The sequence below is a fragment of the Eutrigla gurnardus genome, assembly GCF_963514095.1.
Source record: "Eutrigla gurnardus genome assembly, chromosome: 10".
NCBI classification, from domain to species: Eukaryota; Metazoa; Chordata; class Actinopteri; order Perciformes; family Triglidae; genus Eutrigla; species Eutrigla gurnardus.
The window spans coordinates 29,060,500-29,083,906 of record NC_139924.1 but is presented as its reverse complement, the minus strand read 5'-3'; the positions used below and the strand labels follow the sequence as shown (position 1 = coordinate 29,083,906).

The following is a 23,407-nucleotide window of genomic DNA, read 5'->3' as shown; positions in this document are numbered from 1 at the left end:
TTACTTTGAAGGTCTGACCGGATGTCGCGCTCGTTGCGGTGACTGACTCGCGGCAGGTTGCAGTTCTTCGTCCTGACAGCTGGACTCTGGATGCGGATCTCATCTCCGGGCTGAAAGGAGACCAAGCCGTCGTCGTTAGTTAGTGTCGCGTTTTTCTAACAACACGTTCTCAGTCCAACATCCGGGGAACTTGCGACTAGCAGCGGCTAGCAGCGGCTCCGGACGGTCCCGATGGCGGCTGCGAGGTGCGTGAACAAGATGTACGGAGTGTGTTTCCACGCCGTCCGGCAGACGAGCGGACTGAAGGCGGCCCGGCTGCTCCAGCACAGAGCCTTCCGAGTCGGCGTGAGTTTAAACACAACACACAGCTGCTACATAGCTAGCTGGCTACGAGCTAACGACAACACTAAAGGTCGTTTAGGAGTTATGATTCTGCCCTCAAAGCAAATCTCGCGATGTCACGTTAGATTACAAACCACGAGATAAGTAAAGTGCGTGTGTGAAGTTGAACACAGTTGCGTTTAATCTGTGATTAGATGCGTTTTGTGGATTTATCAACAAGGATTCCACAAGAACTCGTTGCGTTGACTTTCTCCAGTTATCGCGATGTTTAGTGCGGGACAGCTCTCTTCACGTTAGCTGTCGAGCTAGCAGAAACTGACGTAGTTTTTTACTTCGATTCTCCCGCGCAGAATCACCGAGGTCAAACTCTCAGCCACGTATTTATGAATAGTTATGTATTTTTAAAGTTTAATGAGCAGCGTGACTGGCGCGAGGACACCCTGTCTTTGACGTTTTGTGACGCTGACACTTGAGTATCTTAAAAGCTAAAACGCTTAGCTGCATTCCCATTGGTCGAACTAAGGGGCGTGAGGATACAACTTCCGCCTTCAGGTCCAACTGGAAGTAGAAATATTTTTACTAAAACAAAAAAATAACATTAAAACGTTATTGTCGACTCACATTAAAAAAATAAAAATAAATGAATATTTCATAAATGCACTTTTTATTGTGTGGAGAAAATGTTTCACTTCATTCCCCATGCTTGTGTATTCCTAGACGTGTATATTTACTGCAGTGCTGTACTTGTATACAATGTTGAGGTACTTTTACATGAGTGGAAACATCCTTATTAGATATTAGTTACCTATTATTATGATTATGGATTAATCCAATTATAATATCTGAAGTGGGCCATTCTGCATAATTGGTACTTTAATTTGGTATTTTAAGTAGATATTGATACTTTTGTGCTTTCAATGCAGGACTTGTAACAATATTTTAACAATGCAGTAATTTAGGTTAATCTATACATACGTTTGAACACACAAAGAGAGAGTATTAAAATGAAACCTGTTTGCAAACCCTTTCCTGTAACAGCTGGCAGTGTTTCATGATGACTCGACCACACCTCGGATCATTTCCTGCTATTACAAAACAATAGATGACTTGTGCATTTTTTAGAAAGTTATTATAATGTCAGGTACTCTGTGTTCTTAGTTATACAGTCTGGACAAAACACAAAACCCTGATTCAGAACTATCACCGTGACTTTGTGGAAACAGGAAGTCTGTCTTTATTCCGTTCAAAGGGTAATGACATCCTGTGAAACGTTTATCATTCAGTCTCCACAAAGCAGCTGTTTCTGTGAAGAGAAACCTGACAGGTGTCTCTCTTAGAGGGTCTCACTAAAATAAGGAATCATATAAATAATGAGGAACGCTTGTTTCTAATCTTCCAGGCTTCGTGCCAGCAGCAGCCCTTCGACTCAACGCTGGAGAAGCCCCAGTTCCCAGGAGCCTCCGCCGAGTTTGTGGACCAGCTGGAGTTCATCCAGCCCAACGTGATCTCCGGGATCCCCGTGTACCGGGTGATGGACCGGCAGGGCAACATCATCAACCCCTCTCAAGACCCCCAGGTACGGTTGGGACCGCCGGCTCCATAATAACACGGTGACCTCCGCGGGGTTAACTTTAAGCGTGTTTCCTCTCGGCTCAGCTCTCCAAGGAGACGGTCCTGAACTTCTACCAGAAGATGACGCTGCTGAACACGATGGACCGCATTCTCTACGAGTCGCAGAGACAGGTGAGCGTCGCCGCTCGCCGTTTCCTGCTTTAACAATGAAGCCATTGTTGAAAGTGAAAGTGTGGATGTGTGTCTGCTGCAGGGTCGGATCTCCTTCTACATGACCAACTACGGCGAGGAGGGGACGCACATCGGGAGTGCCGCCGCTCTCGACCCCAGCGACATGGTCTTCGGTCAATACAGAGAAGCTGGTGAGACCCGGACCGCCAGTTTACCCCAAAACTTTGACCCTTTTAGTTCCACGGTTACATTTTGTCATCAGGTTCGCCTTCTCTCAGTCATCACAATAATCATGTGACTGGTGACAAATCAGAATCAGTTAAAATACTAAACAATACATCCAGAAATAGACTCTTTAATGAAACACGGTTTCACGGTTCTATTTGACTTAATCAAACATCTGTCCTGGTCTACCTGCTCTTTATATAACCTATAACCTCTCCCTCCACGCCTGTAATGAGCATCAGCTTCCTACCTTGTTAGTGACCGTGTTGTCGATGCTCTGCTGCCACCCAGGGGTGCTGCTGTACCGCGGGTTCCCTCTGGACTTGTTCATGGCTCAGTGCTACGCCAACGCCGACGACCTCGGCAAAGGTCGGCAGATGCCGGTCCACTACGGGAGCAAAGACCTGAACTTTGTCACCATCTCCTCTCCTCTGGCCACTCAGATCCCCCAGGGTGAGTTGCCTGTCTGTCTGCCTGTCTGCCTGTCTGTCTGTATTCATGCCTGCCTGTCTGTCTGTGTGCCTGTCTGCCTGTCTGTCTGTATTCATGCCTGCCTGTCTGTCTGTATTCATGCCTGCCTGCCTGTCTGTCTGTATTAACGCCTGCCTGTCTGTCTGTATTAACGCCTGCCTGCCTGTCTGTCTGTATTCATGCCTGCCTGTCTGTCTGTATTAACGCCTGCCTGCCTGTCTGTCTGTATTAACGCCTGCCTGTCTGTCTGTATTAACGCCTGCCTGCCTGTCTGTCTGTCTGTATTAACGCCTGCCTGTCTGTCTGTATTAACGCCTGCCTGCCTGCCTGTCTGTCTGTATTAACGCCTGCCTGTCTGTCTGTATTAACGCCTGCCTGTCTGTCTGTATTCATGCCTGCCTGTCTGTCTGTATTAACGCCTGCCTGTCTGTCTGTATTCATGCCTGCCTGTCTGTCTGTATTCATGCCTGCCTGTCTGTCTGTATTAACGCCTGCCTGTCTGTCTGTATTAACGCCTGTCTGTCTGTCTGTCTGTATTAACGCCTGCCTGTCTGTCTGTATTAACGCCTGCCTGTCTGTCTGTATTAACGCCTGCCTGTCTGTCTGTATTAACGCCTGCCTGTCTGTCTGTATTAACGCCTGCCTGTCTGTCTGTATTAACGCCTGCCTGTCTGTCTGTATTAACGCCTGCCTGTCTGTCTGTATTAACGCCTGCCTGTCTGTCTGTATTAACGCCTGTCTGTCTGTTCCAGCGGCGGGAGCGGCGTACGCCCTGAAGAGAGAGAACATGAACCGCGCTGTGATTTGTTACTTCGGCGAGGGCGCGGCCAGCGAGGGCGACGCCCACGCCGGCTTCAACTTCTCCGCCACCTTGGAGTGCCCGCTGATCTTCTTCTGTCGTAACAACGGCTACGCCATCTCCACGCCGACCAACGAGCAGTACCGGGGCGACGGCATCGGTGAGGAGCCCGCCTCCGTGTCCCTGCAGGGTCCGGTCTGAGGTCTCGGTCAGCTCTAACCAACCCTCTTTTCTCCGTCCTGAAGCTGCCCGCGGTCCCGGTTACGGCATGCTGTCCATCCGCGTCGACGGCAACGACGTGTTTGCCGTGTACAACGCCACGAAGGAGGCGCGGCGCCGAGCCGTGGCCGAGAACCAGCCCTTCCTCATCGAGGCGATGACCTACAGGTGAGTGGACTCCCGACTCACCTGAGACCTGAATCTGTGTCGGTCCGGTTCCCCTGAAATTCAATTTTAAATATATCCTTTTTTTCATTCAAATGTTTGGAAATTGGAGTACATTATACAGCACAGCATAAACATCATTTTATTTTTCTTTAAAAAAATAAAAATGAAGAAAAAAAATATAATAATCATTTTTACATTTTAAATATAATTTGGCTAAAAACAAGTCATGTTTACAACAGCACTGTCATGATATAAATACATACAAATAAATAACACCAAGCCATGTTTGGAAAGAATGACAGGGTCGGCTGTTCCATCGCCCCGCCCTCCTCCCTCTGCTGATGGGACTCACCTAGAGAGCTGAGTTTTATTGTGAAAATCTTTGTGCAGCTGAGTTTTATTGTGAAAATCTTTTCCATGAAGGTAATAAAATAATGAGACAGAATCTCCGCAGTTGAACAGCATACTATATACGTGCCAACAAAAGCCCATCACCTCCTCGCTCCTTACACCCCTTCACAATAAAATCCCTTCACAATAAAATCCCTTCACAATAAAACCCCTGGACACACAGGATCACGGCTTCTAGAGGGAACGTCTCCATTCAGAGTGTCACCTTGCAACAGTTCTTTTCAGCATCTTTTTTAATGTCTGCTGATAAATAACAGTCTGGGAGGCTTCAGCGTCATAATTAATAACATCACCTTGAAATGAAATGACTTATTTGGCTTTTCCGGTGTTTTGTGACGTTGATGTTCATATCCTGATGATTATGGTGCGAGTGCACACCTTTTGAACTTGAATTAGTTGATTAATTTGCCAGTGAGATGTTTAGGTGGAAAGAGATCAGATATTTAAAAATAAAAATCAACTGTTTTATATTTACGGGACCACAATGGAAGTAAGCCTACGGGTTTTTGTGTATGTATGCTTATCTTCGGGTCAACTAAGAATCCTTTTATGAGCGGCTGGGCTGACGGGTTTGAGCGACTCTGGAAGCATGTTGAAAATCGACTAAACTGTCCGATGTGTGCAGGATCGGTCACCACAGCACCAGCGACGACAGCTCGGCGTACCGCTCGGTGGACGAGGTGAACTACTGGGACAAGCAGGACCATCCCATCTCCCGGCTCCGCCACTACATGACGGCCCGCGGCTGGTGGAGCGAGGAGGACGAGCGCAGCTGGAGGAAGCAGTCCCGCAAGACGGTGATGGAGGCGTTCGAGGGGGCGGAGCGGCGCCTGAAGCCCAACCCCGAGCTGATGTTCACTGATGTGTACCAGGAGATGACGCCCGGCCTCAGCCAGCAGAGGGAGGCCATGTGGAGGCACGTGAAGCAGTACAAGGAGCACTACCCGCTGGACCTCTACGCCAAGTAGCCGCTGCCGCCGGAATCGAACTGTCACACAACTTTATAACGGTTTTCACTAAAATCTAGGTTTGATATGCCGCGTCGGGAGGAAGATTGTGTTCTTCTTTGCGGGTTTGGTGCCTTAAGTTCATAGATTTCCTTGTTCCCTGTAAAACGCTGAGTCACACTTGCTTCAAGGTCATGTCGAAGGTCACCGCCGTTCGTTTGAACTTGGAGAAACCTGACGGAGCGACAAGAAAGGTGGAGGTTTCCTCTCCCACTAACTCCTCCAATCATTGTGTCTGATTTGTTCCCGGTACACGCCCATATTTAGACGTCTGTTTGTGTCACGTGTGTTTTGTTGGAAATAAACTGGACCTTCAACTCCGCTGGTTTGTGTTTGTTGTATTTATTTATTAGTAGAAAGGAGAATAAATAAGAGATAATGACATGTTTTTACGTCATTAGTCACAGTTCTGCACACGTGGTCCAGTACAGACCCGGGACCGGTTCACACCGGGGTCGGATATCGGCCCACATTAGAACCACAAAACCCCAAAAAGAGTCTGGTCTAAACCTGCTCCTGACTGCAAGCCCCGGGGCATGATGGGAAACGCTGGCACGGTCTGGCCTGGTAAGTTTCCTGTTGAGTCTAATATTTAACGCTAGATCGAGGGCTGTTAAAGTTAAATGTGTTCAACATCTCATGGTTGATAATATTAATAATAATGACAATAAAAGGTTATTTATGTAGACCTTATTACCCTATGGTGTGCTTTAAGAGGCAGACATAAAAAACAAACAGACACATTTAATACAGCAGAACTCAAACAAATATTTATACTTGATATTTCATACTTATTTGACTCTTATTAATGCTTATTAAACCATTAAAATGATCCTTAGTCCCCCCCCCCCCCCGGGTCAACAGGTCAGCGCGGGGTCGTTGACGCCCCTCCACAGCCTCCTCAGCTGCCGGGGGGACCGCCGGTGGACCATCAGCAGGTATTTGTGGACGCACAGGTCGTCGCGGTCCTGCGTCATGACGTCAAAGGTGTGGAAGCCGCCGTGGGGCTCCGGGGAGACCCCCGCCGCCAGGCAGCACATGCCCACGTACACGTCGTCGATGGGGAAGAAGGGCACGACGTGGGAGAGCGCGCGCAGCGGCCGCAGGAGCGCGCCGGACACCACGAAGCCGCCGCCGCCGGCGTACGGCGGGTACGCGCCCTGGTAGAAGCTCTCCGGGATGTAGTACTTGACCCCGGGGTCCCGGTGCGGGCCTGCGTTGCCGATGACGTGTCCCACGTACAGCCGGGAGGCCTTGGCGGGCTCCACGGACTGCAGGTAACCTAGCAACCCCGGCGTGTTGACGAACACGTCGTCGTCGCCGCTGAAGACGAAGCGCGCGTCCGGGCAGCGCGTCCCCGTCCAGCGCAGGAACAGGTGCATCTTCAGGGTCAGGTTGAACAGGGACTCGTGGAAGTCCCACTGCACCAGGTCCCCGTAGTGGTCCGCCTCGGCCGACAGCAGCGGGCTCAGGTCCGGGTCTTCCGGCGGCGAGGTGCCCAGCAGGAACACGGTGCGCACCCGCAGCCCGCCTGGGTAGACCCGCTCTCGGGCCCAGGTCTCCCGGACCGCCTGCCTCTGCTCAAAGTGTGTCGGAGTCGACTTGATGGCAAAGAGCAGGAAGGTGTGGTTCTGGTCCTGGTCCTGGTCCTCTCCCCCCGCAGAGACACACTTGTTGGGTTGGTCTAGCAGGACCCGGGGAGACCTGCAGGTCATGCCCTGCACGAAGTCCTGGAACAGGTCTGGGTAGGACTCGACGTCGTACAAACCGGCGTGCCGGAGCTCCTGGTTGGGGACCCTGCAGTCCGACGAACCAGACTCAAGTCCCGAAGGGGTTTCTCCCCCGTCCAGAGTCATCAGGGCCGAGTTCAGCAGGCGGCTCCAGTAGACCTGGTTTTGGACCATGGTCTGCCGGAACCCCTCAGACACAGACACGTCCTGGACCGCAGGCTGAGGCACACTGGAGGAGGAGGAGGACAAGGAGGAGGGAGGGGAGGAGGAGGATGATGACGGGGAGGAGTTGGATGAGGATGAGGAGGACAAGGGGGAGGAGGAGGAGGACGAGGATGAGGAGGAGGGGGAGGAGGATGATGACGGGGAGGAGTTGGATGAGGATGAGGAGGACAAGGGGGAGGAGGAGGAGGAGGATGAGGAGGAGGGGGAGGAGGACGAGGACGAGTGCAGACCCAAGTAGAAGAAGACCACGAAGGCGGTGACAAAGAGAACCAGAACCACGGAGGTCCGGATGCGTCTCATTGTCTTGAGGGGAGATCACCGGGGGATCCGGTTCCTAGGATCATCAGACCTGATGGAACCAGAAACATGATGCCACTCATATTAAACTGTAACCATAAGTCATGTGACAACAAGACACAATACGTATGAAAGTATAATGATGACACCAAATACTTGTTTGCATGTAAACAACACTGTGTTTGCTGTTGAGGTCGACGTCTCTAAGAAGTATTATTACACAAACATGAAGTACCATATGGTGAACATATGGTACTTTAGAACTTCGGCACTACTTTTCCTTCATCTGGCAGACGCGTCTTCAAACCCGAGTCCATAACCAGCTGACTCAAAGACTTCCAGACCGGAACCTGAATCTAACCTTTTTATCTAAATCCAAGTATTCAAAAATAAGAGCCGGCCATGACATCACAAAGAGGCGCTCCACTTCCATATTAATGAAGCTTCATTATTAAAAGTGTGACAAAATACTTACCAAACAAACAGGCAGCAGAAGAAATGAAGATCCAGCAGCCTTCAGGTCACCTGGGTGAGGAGGTCAGGAGGACACAACTTCCACCTTCAGGTCCAACTGGAAGTAGAAATGTTTTTACTAAAACAAAAAAATAACATTAAAACGTTATTGTCGACTCACATTAAAAAAATAAAAATAAATGAATATTTCATAAATGCACTTTTTATTGTGTGGAGAAAATGTTTCACTTCATTCCCCATGCTTGTGTATTCCTAGACGTGTATATTTACTGCAGTGCTGTACTTGTATACAATGTTGAGGTACTTTTACATGAGTGGAAACATCCTTATTAGATATTAGTTACCTATTATTATGATTATGGATTAATCCAATTATAATATCTGAAGTGGGCCATTCTGCATAATTGGTACTTTAATTTGGTATTTTAAGTAGATATTGATACTTTTGTGCTTTCAATGCAGGACTTGTAACAATATTTTAACAATGCAGTAATTTAGGTTAATCTATACATACGTTTGAACACACAAAGAGAGAGTATTAAAATGAAACCTGTTTGCAAACCCTTTCCTGTAACAGCTGGCAGTGTTTCATGATGACTCGACCACACCTCGGATCATTTCCTGCTATTACAAAACAATAGATGACTTGTGCATTTTTTAGAAAGTTATTATAATGTCAGGTACTCTGTGTTCTTAGTTATACAGTCTGGACAAAACACAAAACCCTGATTCAGAACTATCACCGTGACTTTGTAGAAACAGGAAGTCTGTCTTTATTCCGTTCAAAGGGTAATGACATCCTGTGAAACGTTTATCATTCAGTCTCCACAAAGCAGCTGTTTCTGTGCAGAGAAACCTGACAGGTGTCTCTCTTAGAGGGTCTCACTAAAATAAGGAATCATATAAATAATGAGGAACGCTTGTTTCTAATCTTCCAGGCTTCGTGCCAGCAGCAGCCCTTCGACTCAACGCTGGAGAAGCCCCAGTTCCCAGGAGCCTCCGCCGAGTTTGTGGACCAGCTGGAGTTCATCCAGCCCAACGTGATCTCCGGGATCCCCGTGTACCGGGTGATGGACCGGCAGGGCAACATCATCAACCCCTCTCAAGACCCCCAGGTACGGTTGGGACCGCCGGCTCCATAATAACACGGTGACCTCCGCGGGGTTAACTTTAAGCGTGTTTCCTCTCGGCTCAGCTCTCCAAGGAGACGGTCCTGAACTTCTACCAGAAGATGACGCTGCTGAACACGATGGACCGCATTCTCTACGAGTCGCAGAGACAGGTGAGCGTCGCCGCTCGCCGTTTCCTGCTTTAACAATGAAGCCATTGTTGAAAGTGAAAGTGTGGATGTGTGTCTGCTGCAGGGTCGGATCTCCTTCTACATGACCAACTACGGCGAGGAGGGGACGCACATCGGGAGTGCCGCCGCTCTCGACCCCAGCGACATGGTCTTCGGTCAATACAGAGAAGCTGGTGAGACCCGGACCGCCAGTTTACCCCAAAACTTTGACCCTTTTAGTTCCACGGTTACATTTTGTCATCAGGTTCACTTTCTCTCAGTCATCACAATAATCATGTGACTGGTGACAAATCAGAATCAGTTAAAATACTAAACAATACATCCAGAAATAGACTCTTTAATAAAACACGGTTTCACGGTTCTATTTGACTTAATCAAACATCTGTCCTGGTCTACCTGCTCTTTATATAACCTATAACCTCTCCCTCCACGCCTGTAATGAGCATCAGCTTCCTACCTTGTTAGTGACCGTGTTGTCGATGCTCTGCTGCCACCCAGGGGTGCTGCTGTACCGCGGGTTCCCTCTGGACTTGTTCATGGCTCAGTGCTACGCCAACGCCGACGACCTCGGCAAAGGTCGGCAGATGCCGGTCCACTACGGGAGCAAAGACCTGGGCCCTCGTTTATAAAACTGTGCGTAGGATCCTTACTAAAAGTGTACGTACGCCAAAAAGCCAAAGTTTGCGTGCGCCAAAAAAAATCAGATTTATAAAACTGTGCGCACGCAAGCTGTACGCAATGTTCCCTTTATAAATCACAGGATCACCTACAAGTGTGCGTACCTGAGTCCCGCCCTGTACACGCCCACATTTTACTATGTTAATGAACAGGTGTTGTGCCAGTGTAGGTATCCCCGACAGAAATTGTTTCCCCTGGCTGCGGGAGCGCGCATTCATTCAGGCGGAGCAACAGCGTTATGATTTTATTCTTTTGTACGTCGTAACGTTGTACTAGTACTGAACGGCAAAACGAAGGTAATCATTTCCTCATGTGATTTGACATATAGCACGCTGTAATTCAAGTCCTGGTATGGAATTTGTCGAACTAAATATACGTCAATATCCAAAATCAAGACCACTGTGATTGTTTCCTGGCTTCAATTACGTCTATTTAAGCTACTTCACTCGAAATGTACTATAGTAGACAGATGAAGTCTGAGCATCAAATGATTTATTTTGTGTGTTCTTTAGATACTACTCTATAACCTCTGTGATTATGAGCAAGTTTCTTCTCTTATACACAAAGTTATGGGGGGAAACAGATTATTTCAGACGTTAACCTGTCTGCCAGAATTTGTATCCCCCCCTCAAAATAGACAGAGGAAGTAGCTCCCGCAGCCAGGGAAACAATTTCTGTCGGGGATACCTACACTGGCACAACACCGGCATGCAATCGTGTCCGTGTGGTGAATCACGGCCACAGGCCAGGAAAATAGCGAAGGAACCTTACTTTTCAGAAACGGAGAAAGAGACACTTGTTGGGGAGGTGGAGGCACGGACAATAATTTAATTTAGTGGCCACAGCAGCGGGATCACGAATAAAAAGACGCAGTGCGAGTGACAACACACTGCTGCTGCAGTCAGCGGCGTCAGTGGGACGGAGCAGCCCTGTTGATACCCCTCCAGTCGGGCAGGGGGCCGTGGCTCGGGCTCATCATGCTGGGGTCTCTACCACCTTTGCCGGGTGGTAGATTCTGCCTCCTGAAGTTCGGTAAAGTTGCGCTCTCCACGCTCCACGACTGAGCGCGCACGAGCGTGGCACTCATTATAGTGCATTTCCTCTTCGCTCTGGTGGTTTAAAAACGAGGATAAAGTGTAACAATTATACGATGGCTTAATGGCTGTATGTATGTGTGTTGATGATATATGCACATAAATAAGGAGAATATTTAGTTATTCCCGCTGTGTTCTACAGGGATCTAATGGAAGGTATTTATACTGTATTACATGCATTTGGGCCGTCTCCTCCTCCTGCGGTGACAGCGCTGATTCAATATTTCAAAATGATTTTGATTTGAGATACAAGTCAGATTATAAAAGAAGGTTTTAACATGAAAAAAACTATCACTCATTAAAAGCGTCAAAAACATTGCTGGAGTTCATCATGATAACGCAGATCTAACGTATGATATGGAGTGTAATTAAATGTGTGCGAGTCATCAAAAATATATAGTTCTTCTCACGTTTACTGCTGGTTCCCTTCCAGTCTCCAGAATGTGCGTACCGGTACGCATGCCTCAGAGTTTGCTTACGGGTACGCACACTTTCCCGTCAAGTTTGGTTTTTATAGATCACAACATTTGCGTGGAAAGTGGCGTACGCACGTTTCCAGCCCCGTTTTGTGCGTACGCAAGCTTTATAAATGAGGGCCCTGAACTTTGTCACCATCTCCTCTCCTCTGGCCACTCAGATCCCCCTCAGTGAGTTGCCTGTCTGTCTGCCTGTCTGTCTGTATTCATGCCTGCCTGTCTGTCTGTGTGCCTGTCTGCCTCCCTGCCTGTCTGTATTCATGCCTGCCTGTCTGTCTGTATTAACGCCTGCCTGTCTGTCTGTATTAACGCCTGCCTGTCTGTCTGTATTAACGCCTGCCTGTCTGTCTGTATTCATGCCTGCCTGTCTGTCTGTATTCATGCCTGCCTCCCCGCCTGTCTGTCTGTATTCATGCCTGCCTGTCTGTCTGTATTCATGCCTGCCTTACTGCCTGTCTGTCTGTATTCATGCCTGCCTGTCCGTCTGTATTCATGCCTGCCTGTCTGTCTGTATTCATGCCTGCCTCTCTGCCTGTCTGTCTGTATTCATGCCTGCCTGTCTGTCTGTATTCATGCCTGCCTCCCTGCCTGTCTGTCTGTATTCATGCCTGCCTGTCTGTCTGTATTCATGCCTGCCTGTCTGTCTGTATTCATGCCTGCCTGCCTGTCGGTCTGTATTCATGCCTGCCTGTCTGTCTGTATTCATGCCTGCCTGTCTGTCTATATTCATGCCTGCCTCCCTGCCTGTCTGTCTGTATTCATGCCTGCCTGTCTGTCTGTATTCATGCCTGCCTCCCTGCCTGTCTGTCTGTATTCATGCCTGCCTGTCTGTCTGTATTCATGCCTGCCTCCCTGCCTGTCTGTCTGTATTCATGCCTGCCTGTCTGTCTGTATTCATGCCTGCCTTACTGCCTGTCTGTCTGTATTCATGCCTGCCTGTCCGTCTGTATTCATGCCTGCCTGTCTGTCTGTATTCATGCCTGTCTGTCTGTATTCATGCCTGCCTCCCTGCCTGTCTGTCTGTATTCATGCCTGCCTGTCTGTCTGTATTCCGAGAACCAGCCCTTCCTCATCGAGGCGATGACCTACAGGTGAGTGGACTCCCGACTCACCTGAGACCTGAATCTGTGTCGGTCCGGTTCCCCTGAAATTCAATTTTAAATATATCCTTTTTTTCATTCAAATGTTTATTGAAATCGAAACTGGAGTACATTATACAGCACAGCATAAACATCATTTTATTTTTCTTTAAATAAAATAAAAATGAAGAAAAAAAATATAGTAATCAGAATTTTTAAATTTTAAATATAATTTGGCTAAAAACAAGTCATGTTTACAACAGCACTGTCATGATATAAATACATACAAATAAATAACACCAAGCCATGTTTGGAAAGAATGACAGGGTCGGCTGTTCCATCGCCCCGCCCTCCTCCCTCTGCTGATGGGACTCACCTAGAGAGCTGAGTTTTATTGTGAAAATCTTTGTGCTGGTGAGTTTTATTGTGAAAATCTTTGTGCAGCTGAGTTTTATTGTGAAAATCTTTGTGCAGCTGAGTTTTATTGTGAAAATCTTTTCCATGAAGGTAATAAAATAATGAGACAGAATCTCCGCAGTTGAACAGCATACTATATACGTGTCAACAAAAGCACATCACCTCCTCGCTCCTTACACCCCTTCACAATAAAATCCCTTCACAATAAAATCCCTGGACACACAGGATCACGGCTTCTAGAGGGAACGTCTCCATTCAGAGTGTCACCTTGCAACAGTTCTTTTGAGCATCTTTTTTAATGTGTGCTGATAAATAACAGTCTGGGAGGCTTCAGCGTCATAATTAATAATATCACCTTGAAATGAAATGACTTATTTGGCTTTTCCGGTGTTTTGTGACGTTAATGTTCATATCCTGATGATTATGGTGCGAGTGCACACCTTTTGAACTTGAATTAGTTGATTCATTTGCCAGTGAGATGTTTAGGTGGAAAGAGATCAGATATTTAAAAATAAAAATCAACTGTTTTATATTTACGGGACCACAATGGAAGTAAGCCTACGGGTTTTTGTGTATGTATGCTTATCTTCGGGTCAACTAAGAATCCTTTTATGAACTGTCCGATGTGTGCAGGATCGGTCACCACAGCACCAGCGACGACAGCTCGGCGTACCGCTCGGTGGACGAGGTGAACTACTGGGACAAGCAGGACCATCCCATCTCCCGGCTCCGCCACTACATGACGGCCCGCGGCTGGTGGAGCGAGGAGGACGAGCGCAGCTGGAGGAAGCAGTCCCGCAAGACGGTGATGGAGGCGTTCGAGGGGGCGGAGCGGCGCCTGAAGCCCAACCCCGAGCTGATGTTCACTGATGTGTACCAGGAGATGACGCCCGGCCTCAGCCAGCAGAGGGAGGCCATGTGGAGGCACGTGAAGCAGTACAAGGAGCACTACCCGCTGGACCTCTACGCCAAGTAGCCGCTGCCGCCGGAATCGAACTGTCACACAACTTTATAACGGTTTTCACTAAAATCTAGGTTTGATATGCCGCGTCGGGAGGAAGATTGTGTTCTTCTTTGCGGGTTTGGTGCCTTAAGTTCATAGATTTCCTTGTTCCCTGTAAAACGCTGAGTCACACTTGCTTCAAGGTCATGTCGAAGGTCACCGCCGTTCGTTTGAACTTGGAGAAACCTGACGGAGCGACAAGAAAGGTGGAGGTTTCCTCTCCCACTAACTCCTCCAATCATTGTGTCTGATTTGTTCCCGGTACACGCCCATATTTAGACGTCTGTTTGTGTCACGTGTGTTTTGTTGGAAATAAACTGGACCTTCAACTCCGCTGGTTTGTGTTTGTTGTATTTATTTATTAGTAGAAAGGAGACTAAATAAGAGATAATGACATGTTTTTACGTCATTAGTCACAGTTCTGCACACGTGGTCCAGTACAGACCCGGGACCGGTTCACACCGGGGTCGGATATCGGCCCACATTAGAACCACAAAACCCCAAAAAGAGTCTGGTCTAAACCTGCTCCTGACTGCAAGCCCCGGGGCATGATGGGAAACGCTGGCACGGTCTGGCCTGGTAAGTTTCCTGTTGAGTCTAATATTTAACGCTAGATCGAGGGCTGTTAAAGTTAAATGTGTTCAACATCTCATGGTTGATAATATTAATAATAATGACAATAAAAGGTTATTTATATAGACCTTATTACCCTATGGTGTGCTTTAAGAGACAGACATAAAAAACAAACAGACACATTTAATACAGCAGAACTGTAAATATTTATACTTGATATTTCATACTTATTTGACTCTTATTAATGCAGCGGTACATTTTCCAGAGGGATTACTAAAGTATTCTGATTTCCAGATATTTATGAACCAATATAAATAAACGTGAACTACAGATCGTGTTTAACAGGATGTAACTTTTCTATGACTTCCTGTCATCTTTTAGGCCCCGCCTCCTGCCGCCTGCTCTCGTCCACTTTCCAGGCGAGCTTCACGAGCCTACGGTGTCTCGCTGGGATCACGTGATGACCTCTGACCATTAAAATGATCCTTAGTCCCCCCCCGGGTCAACAGGTCAGCGCGGGGTCGTTGACGCCCCTCCACAGCCTCCTCAGCTGCCGGGGGGACCGCTGGTGGACCAACAGCAGGTATTTGTGGACGCACAGGTCGTCGCGGTCCTGCGTCATGACGTCAAAGGTGTGGAAGCCGCCGTGGGGCTCCGGGGAGACCCCCGCCGCCAGGCAGCACATGCCCACGTACACGTCGTCGATGGGGAAGAAGGGCACGACGTGGGAGAGCGCGCGCAGCGGCCGCAGGAGCGCGCCGGACACCACGAAGCCGCCGCCGCCGGCGTACGGCGGGTACGCGCCCTGGTAGAAGCTCTCCGGGATGTAGTACTTGACCCCGGGGTCCCGGTGCGGGCCTGCGTTGCCGATGACGTGTCCCACGTACAGCCGGGAGGCCTTGGCGGGCTCCACGGACTGCAGGTAACCTAGCAACCCCGGCGTGTTGACGAACACGTCGTCGTCGCCGCTGAAGACGAAGCGCGCGTCCGGGCAGCGCGTCCCCGTCCAGCGCAGGAACAGGTGCATCTTCAGGGTCAGGTTGAACAGGGACTCGTGGAAGTCCCACTGCACCAGGTCCCCGTAGTGGTCCGCCTCGGCCGACAGCAGCGGGCTCAGGTCCGGGTCTTCCGGCGGCGAGGTGCCCAGCAGGAACACGGTGCGCACCCGCAGCCCGCCTGGGTAGACCCGCTCTCGGGCCCAGGTCTCCCGGACCGCCTGCCTCTGCTCAAAGTGTGTCGGAGTCGACTTGATGGCAAAGAGCAGGAAGGTGTGGTTCTGGTCCTGGTCCTGGTCCTCTCCCCCCGCAGAGACACACTTGCTGGGTTGGTCTAGCAGGACCCGGGGAGACCTGCAGGTCATGCCCTGCACGAAGTCCTGGAACAGGTCTGGGTAGGACTCAACGTCGTACAAACCGGCGTGCCGGAGCTCCTGGTTGGGGACCCTGCAGTCCGACGAACCAGACTCAAGTCCCGAAGGGGTTTCTCCCCCGTCCAGAGTCATCAGGGCCGAGTTCAGCAGGCGGCTCCAGTAGACCTGGTTTTGGACCATGGTCTGCCGGAACCCCTCAGACACAGACACGTCCTGGACCGCAGGCTGAGGCACACTGGAGGAGGAGGAGGACAAGGAGGAGGGAGGGGAGGAGGAGGAGGATGACGGGGAGGAGTTGGATGAGGATGAGGAGGGGGAGGGGAGGAGGAGGAGGATGACGGGGAGGAGTTGGATGAGGATGAGGAGGACAAGGGGGAGGAGGAGGAGGACGAGGAGGAGGGGGAGGAGGATGAGGAGGAGTGCAGACCCAAGTAGAAGAAGACCACGAAGGCGGTGACAAAGAGAACCAGAACCACGGAGGTCCGGATGCGTCTCATTGTCTTGAGGGGAGATCACCGGGGGATCCGGTTCCTAGGATCATCAGACCTGATGGAACCAGAAACATGATGCCACTCATATTAAACTGTAACCATAAGTCATGTGACAACAAGACACAATACGTATGAAAGTATAATGATGACACCAAATACTTGTTTGCATGTAAACAACACTGTGTTTGCTGTTGAGGTCGACGTCTCTAAGAAGTATTATTACACAAACATGAAGTACCATATGGTGAACATATGGTACTTTAGAACTTCGGCACTACTTTTCCTTCATCCGGCAGACGCGTCTTCAAACCCGAGTCCATAACCAGCTGACTCAAAGACTTCCAGACCGGAACCTGAATCTAACCTTTTTATCTAAATCCAAGTATTCAAAAATAAGAGCCGGCCATGACATCACAAAGAGGCGCTCCACTTCCATATTAATGAAGCTTCATTATTAAAAGTGTGACAAAATACTTACCAAACAAACAGGCAGCAGAAGAAATGAAGATCCAGCAGCCTTCAGGTCACCTGGGTGAGGAGGTCAGGAGGACCAGGATCCGGACTGATCCAGCACAGGACAGGTAGGTTAACAATGATGACATCACAGGTGGAGGCCACGCCCACAAGGCTTGTTTGTGTCTCAGACAGGTTTTTATTCAAACGTTGTTTTTGACAGGAAAACGTACAAATGGTCTGAGAGCGGTTTGGTGTTGAGGGAATCATCAGGAAGGAACCGTGTTCAGATCAGTGACGCTCCTCTTAGAATATGTTTATAGATCACATCTATTGCATCATTGGCAGGCTTCTACTTTATTTGTAATCTTTATCCGGCATGGTTAATTATGACAGGAAAATAAAAACACTTGAGAAAGAACTCCTGTACAGGGGGGGGGGGGGCTTTCACCCAGGACCAATGGGCTTCCTCTCAGCGGCCTTTTAGTCAATTAAAAACGTCGTTAAATGGAAACGATTAGATTCATCTTCAGTCCTACGAACTCTGCAGAATAAAGTGGAGTCGCCTCTCTCTGCAGCCGAGCACCGATATGACCCACAGAATTCTGAGCACTTGAACGCACCAAACACCAGCGTGTTTGTGTGTGTTTGGTCACTTTATTCTAAAGCACATTATTTTTGGGAGAAATTAGCAAAGTGGCCTCCTCTCATCCATTTAATCCCAAGAAAACCAAACCTTTATGTAGAAATGTGCTGGTATGATTTAGTATTGCTACCTGTGTGTGTGTGTGTGTGTGTGTGTGTGTGTGTGTGTGTGTGTGTGTGAGAGAGAAGATCGGGGGCTAACGGTGAAACAAGTCGCTGCTAGCGCGGAGGCGAAGGATGGGACGAGGTCCTAGAGTGCTGGAGGTCACGAGGGGTCGGGAGGTCAGCGCGGGTCGGGAGGTCGGCGTGGGTTGGGAGGTCAGCGCAGGTCGCTCTCGTCGTCCTGTATGGTCTTCTTGATGCGGAGCAGCATCGTGGTGAGCCACTGGTCCAACCGGGAGATCGTGTCGAACTCCTTCACCTGAGAAATGACAGTTTATCATTTATTACATCTATTTATCAACATCTACCCGTCTGCCTACCTGTCTGTCTGTCTGTCTACCTGCCTACCTGTCTGTCTGTCTGTCTACCTACCTACCTGTCTGTCTGCCTGCCTGTCTGCCTGTCAATAAAAAGACGTCAAAACGATCCTATATGTCCACTCACCGAGTCGGTGTAGGCCTCCACGTTCTGTTCTTCACAGGCATCCAGGAGTTTCTGGTGGGATGAAACACATGATATATGAATATATATTAAATACCAGGCTGTCTTCGTTCAATCAGAAGTGTTGGGGGCGGGGCTTAAGTGTTCTAAGCTGACGGTACTTTTGTTCTACGATGCTGGAGGGAAAAGGCTTCATTACAAGCACGTTTGTTTTTGAAGGTCGTCTCAGAGGAGGAACCAGCAGAGAGCTGTTGTGGGTATTGAGGGTCTACTTTCTGGGATTATGGAGGAACTCTTCTATCTGGAGGATTACTCGATGCGTTTTGTTTTGCAGATTTCTGAATAGGACGACGGCTGACCTTCACCAGCTTGCACTCTCGTGCGTCTGAAAAGGCCGGGAACATCTCTTCATACTTCTGCACAGCGAGCTGGAAACAAGAGGGTCAGATGTTAGGAGAGCGTCCCAGTCCTCGTACACGAGTCCAGGTGTTCCAGCCTCACCTTGGCGTTCAGCATGTCCACGCAGAAGTGGCAGAGCGCCGCCTTGAAGAAGTGATCCTTGGCGCTGTACTTCAGCAGCGTGCTGTCCATGGCGTGGGTTCCAACCTGGAGATCACAAGAGATGATTCACGCTGGCGTTTGTTTTCCCCGACGACAATCGGACCGACTCGCCGCCGAGCGTCACCTCACCTGCTCGTAGATCTCGATGGCTTTGGGGTACTGCTCCAGCTGAGCCGCGTAGGTCGCCACCTTCAGAAGGCACTTGTTCGCTGAGCTGAAAAAGCAGTTCACAGACATCGAGGGTCAAAGACCATCGTTACTCAGGGCTCCTCCACCTTCTCCAAACTCAAGCACTTTCCTAGCATTTCCAGGTGCATCTCCATGCTTTTCCAGCCCCTTCCAGCTGTGGTAAACTCCATCTTTGTATCAATCCAATGGTCAGTATTCAGTCTACTTATTATGTCACTTGTTCATCACATTAAATGAGATGTTATTGTCCTCTAAACAACCAACATGATGTTTGGAGACAGCTTTTTACAGAAGGACCACAAATGAAAGGAAAACTAATTCCACTAACAGATCCACAGAAATATAATCACCAACTATTTTCATCATCTGTTCATCATCAAAAGTCATTTTTCATAAAGAAATGTCAGAAAATGCTGTTTTCAGTCCCTCAGATATGGAGATCTTCTTTTCTCTGTTCTATCATAGATGTCATCACATACAACACACATTTCAAGACATTTATTCTAAATCCAAGCACTCTTCAAACCTGGAAAACACCAACTAAACCCTGGTTACTTAACGACGGTAAAAGAAAAGTGAACTGAAGGATGATATCAAACATGAAAGCCGAGAAGATATTGATCATATGAAAGAGTCACCTGGTGGATTCTTCACCTTTGTAATAATCGGCTGCCTGTTCATAATGAGCGATGGCCTGAAGTGGAAAAAAGATGATCAGTAGTTGTTTTTAAATTAGAAGCAAAACAATCAGCCTTTTACTGGAATTAAACCTGAAAATGATCAACATGAAAACCCAGATATGAGACCTTGTCGATGTCCACCATCTCCGTCTCGTATATCTCAGCGATGGTGATGTGATGTTTGGCTGCGATGGTGAAGCGACCCTAAAGAAACAACAAAACACACGAAGAGATCAACATGATCCAGAAGTTCATCTTCTCAAACGTAATCATGTGAGTTCCCTGTTGATTCACTCACCATATCAGTGTAGATCTCAATCGCTCGGTTCAGGCAGTTTATAGCCTCTGTTGAGAAATATAATGTTATCATATTTAGACATCATCAAGAGAACAAAGTAAGAATGAACTTCATTAACAATATCACAGGAAAAAGCCCATTAAACTACGTTCCTGTGCCTCAAATAGTGACCACTAGATTAATGTCATTATTGATCTTTATTATTATTAATTTGTCCACATTCCTGTTTCCCGGCTGCTCAGTGGGAGGAGCCGTTTAATACATTTATTTCATACATTTAATAATAATAAATGTATTTATAAAGCGCTTTCCATCAAAGTGCTGTACAACAAGAAGAGCAGATTAGAAACAGTTCAATAAGAACAACCCAAACATTCACAATAAAATAAACACAGCAACACGACTGGTGTATGATTCAGTGCTGACCTTGTGGGTCGGCCTTCTTGAAGGCGTTTCCTGCGTCGATGAAGTTGGTCGCGGCGTCGTGTTTGCTCTGCATCTGCAGGTGAAGGCGAGCGGCCTGGGAGAACGCGTTCCCTGCAGCTGAATGGGAAATATTTCACGTGAAAAAGGATTCAAACGGTTGGAAAAGGGGACAATCATTGTTCTTGTTCATTCAGCCTGTAGTTCTGATTCTTACCACACCAGTTTTTGGCCATTTTGTACATGTTGGCTGCCCTCACGTACATGTCGCAGGCCTCCTCCAGCTTGGAGGACCCCCTGTGTGACAGCAGAGGTACACGTATTCAGACTGATGCCAGATCACCACCAAGTCACTTAGATTTCATTTTTATTCACATTTTACTACCAAATGCTTCATTGTTTTTTCAGAATTCTGTCATCTAAATGAATAATTGACTTTTTGACAGTTAAACACATTTGTTGATCCTCATAAGGCCGATGAATTATATTATACTGCATCATACTAGACTATTATACTGCTGATGTATACACTATGCTAAGCTATTATTATTATTATGTATCTAGTATGTTGCTTTATAAATACACTAATGACATAATCACAATATATATCATAGATGCAGGGCTCCTACACCTTCTCCAAAGTCACATTCAAGCACTTTCCAAGCACTTTCAAGGTGCATTTCCATGCTTTTCCAGCCCCTTCCAGCTGTGGTAAACTCCATATTTGTACCAATCCAATGGTCAGTATTCAGTCTACTTATTATGTCACTTGTTCATCACATTAAATGAGATGTTATTGTCCTCTAAACAACCAACATGATGTTTGGAGACAGCTTTTTACAGAAGGACCACAAATGAAAGGAAAACTAATTCCACTAACAGATCCACAGAAATATAATCACCAACTATTTTCATCATCTGTTCATCATCAAAAGGCATTTTTCATAAAGAAATGTCAGAAAATGCTGTTTTCAGTCCAGAAAATATGGAGATCTTCTTTTCTCTGTTCTATCATAGATGTCATCACATACAACACACATTTATAGACATTGAAATCAAAACACCACACTAAAATTCAAGAGTTTTCAAGGATTTCCAGCACCCGTACCAGCCCTTGCTCATCATCATCATGGGAGTGTCTACGTCAAACAGAAACTGAGATTAAACTACCAACCATTTTAGGGAATCTGATCACAGATCGGTTCCGCTCTGCTAACTGTAAACAAATGTGACAGACACGTGATCTCCTCCCAGAGCCGAGCGGTGGTGTTTACGAGGTTTCCCCCGCTAGATGGCGCCAGAGCCGCAACCCTTAATATTCACGAGTCTTTTGTGTTAACGTTTAACACGGACATTTAGGAGCTACAACCTCGTCAGCACATCACAGAGACATGGCAGCGCTTGTGATCGTGTAGCCTCGTTAAAAGCAGCCTGTTCTCAGATCGGTGGTCGGAACTATGATAACGCTAGCTAAGCTAAGCTAAACCGAGGCTAAACACCGAAGCAGCCGAGCGTCGCAGCTCCAGCGGTGTCTGCTTGTTTTTCTAACCCGTCTTCCGCTCTGCTGGGAACCCGTCCGGCTAAAAACCACCACCTTCCGCATAGCTGGCCTTTTTTTTTTTAGCTTTGACCAGAAACTAGCCAGAACTAGCCTAAAAACCCCGACACTCACCCGAACATCGCTCCGAAAAACGACTGCGAGGATTTCATCTTCTTCTCGGCCTCGGCCTCCAGAGCCATCGCCTCCTTCTCTTTCCCGCTGTTGTCCATGCTCCGTGTCGCTGCTGTCGAGGGGGGAAAACCGAGGAGAAAACGGCCAGAAGTCAACAACAACTTGCTATTCAGTGCTAGGCGTAGCGGCAGCTGGGGCTGAGTTTGCGTGGTCACGTCACCTGCCGCAAAGTAAACCAGCACCCCTGTCACGTGACACGGGAGCTGCTGCTGCGTTCAGGGGCTCTCCGTAAAGCCCCGATTCCATCACCCTCAGACATTATGGTGTATTTTTTTATTATTATTATTGATTGAAATGTGCAAATTAAACATAATCAACTCCTCTACATGTTTGTATTTATTTTTTATTTTTGTTTTTATTGAAATGTGCAATAATTCTTGCTTTCATATATATTTAATTACTATTTTCAGGGATGAATGAGAGTATATCACTTTAAGGTTGCAGCTGCACATATGGTGCTGATTTGGGGACCCGGGGATCAAACCCACGATCTTCCGATCGGAGGACAGGACGGTGGAAGTGTGACTCTTTTACTTCATTATGTAATTCATAAAGCACTGTACTGATGCCGTATGGGAACAAACTACAAAGAAATACCCATTTAACCTTTGAAAGATTGCAAGGTACTGGATCCAATCCTGACTGACGGGCCCCCAGTTAATCACAGGACTGACACCCACAAGAAGAATATTATGATTGCGAGCTCCGTTTAATAATCCCGTGTTTGATCATAAACAGGAACTTCAGCTGAGCAGAACAGGCACCTGTTTGACGTCCAAGGATATTTTCTCACATTGATTATCGTGTTAGGATCGGATTATGCTGAATTATAATCAGTAGCGTGACAACAAGTTTGAGGAAAAGTCCCCAAATGATGTTGTCCCTAACTTTGTCTAATTGGACCGTTTGTCCACAAAGACTATGCAAGACCACCATCTGAAGAATACAGAATGTGCAAGAAACATTTAAAGTGTTCATGGCTCCTCTTTGATGATAAATACCTTGCCATTTAACTTAGAAAATTAGGTTTTCTTACGTGAGATCCACATGTTTGATGTCATTGCACGATCAAAAGTTTGATCAAACTTCAACCCTATGAAAAACTATCTAGCCGACATTCACTTAAATACTGGAGGCTTTAGGGATCATTTAGAGGTTGCATACTTTACTCCAGTACTTCTATGCTACTTTACTACATCTCATAGGGAAATATTTTACTTTTTACTCTTATT

At 47.6% G+C, this 23,407-nt stretch overlaps 3 protein-coding genes across 3 annotated transcripts; 1 reads left to right on the top strand and 2 right to left on the bottom strand.

The window, feature by feature from the left end:
• Positions 1–15: 15 nt before the first annotated feature.
• bckdha (branched chain keto acid dehydrogenase E1 subunit alpha) lies at positions 16–5,707 on the top strand. The gene is made up of 8 exons (XM_084020251.1): positions 16–345; positions 1,742–1,918; positions 1,999–2,085; positions 2,168–2,276; positions 2,602–2,763; positions 3,534–3,740; positions 3,826–3,967; positions 5,004–5,707. The coding sequence occupies exons 1-8, from the start codon at positions 232–234 to the stop codon at positions 5,344–5,346; spliced, it is 1,341 nt and encodes a 446-aa protein (XP_083876377.1). The 5' UTR covers positions 16–231; the 3' UTR covers positions 5,347–5,707.
• A 142-nt stretch (positions 5,708–5,849) lies between these two features.
• On the bottom strand, positions 5,850–17,206 carry b3gnt2l (UDP-GlcNAc:betaGal beta-1,3-N-acetylglucosaminyltransferase 2, like). The gene is made up of 3 exons (XM_084019320.1): positions 17,070–17,206; positions 15,239–16,646; positions 5,850–7,654 (listed from the first exon to the last, which is right to left on the bottom strand). Exons 2-3 carry the CDS (start codon positions 16,278–16,280, stop codon positions 6,243–6,245), a joined length of 2,454 nt encoding a protein of 817 aa, XP_083875446.1. The 5' UTR covers positions 16,281–16,646; positions 17,070–17,206; the 3' UTR covers positions 5,850–6,242.
• Positions 17,207–17,220: 14 nt separating this feature from the next.
• napab (N-ethylmaleimide-sensitive factor attachment protein, alpha b) lies at positions 17,221–22,347 on the bottom strand. The gene is made up of 11 exons (XM_084020252.1): positions 22,116–22,347; positions 20,661–20,740; positions 20,447–20,563; positions 20,021–20,067; positions 19,849–19,926; positions 19,681–19,736; positions 18,983–19,067; positions 18,794–18,898; positions 18,652–18,720; positions 18,296–18,346; positions 17,221–18,110 (listed from the first exon to the last, which is right to left on the bottom strand). Exons 1-11 carry the CDS (start codon positions 22,211–22,213, stop codon positions 18,009–18,011), a joined length of 888 nt encoding a protein of 295 aa, XP_083876378.1. The 5' UTR covers positions 22,214–22,347; the 3' UTR covers positions 17,221–18,008.
• Between the last annotated feature and the right edge of the window lie 1,060 nt (positions 22,348–23,407).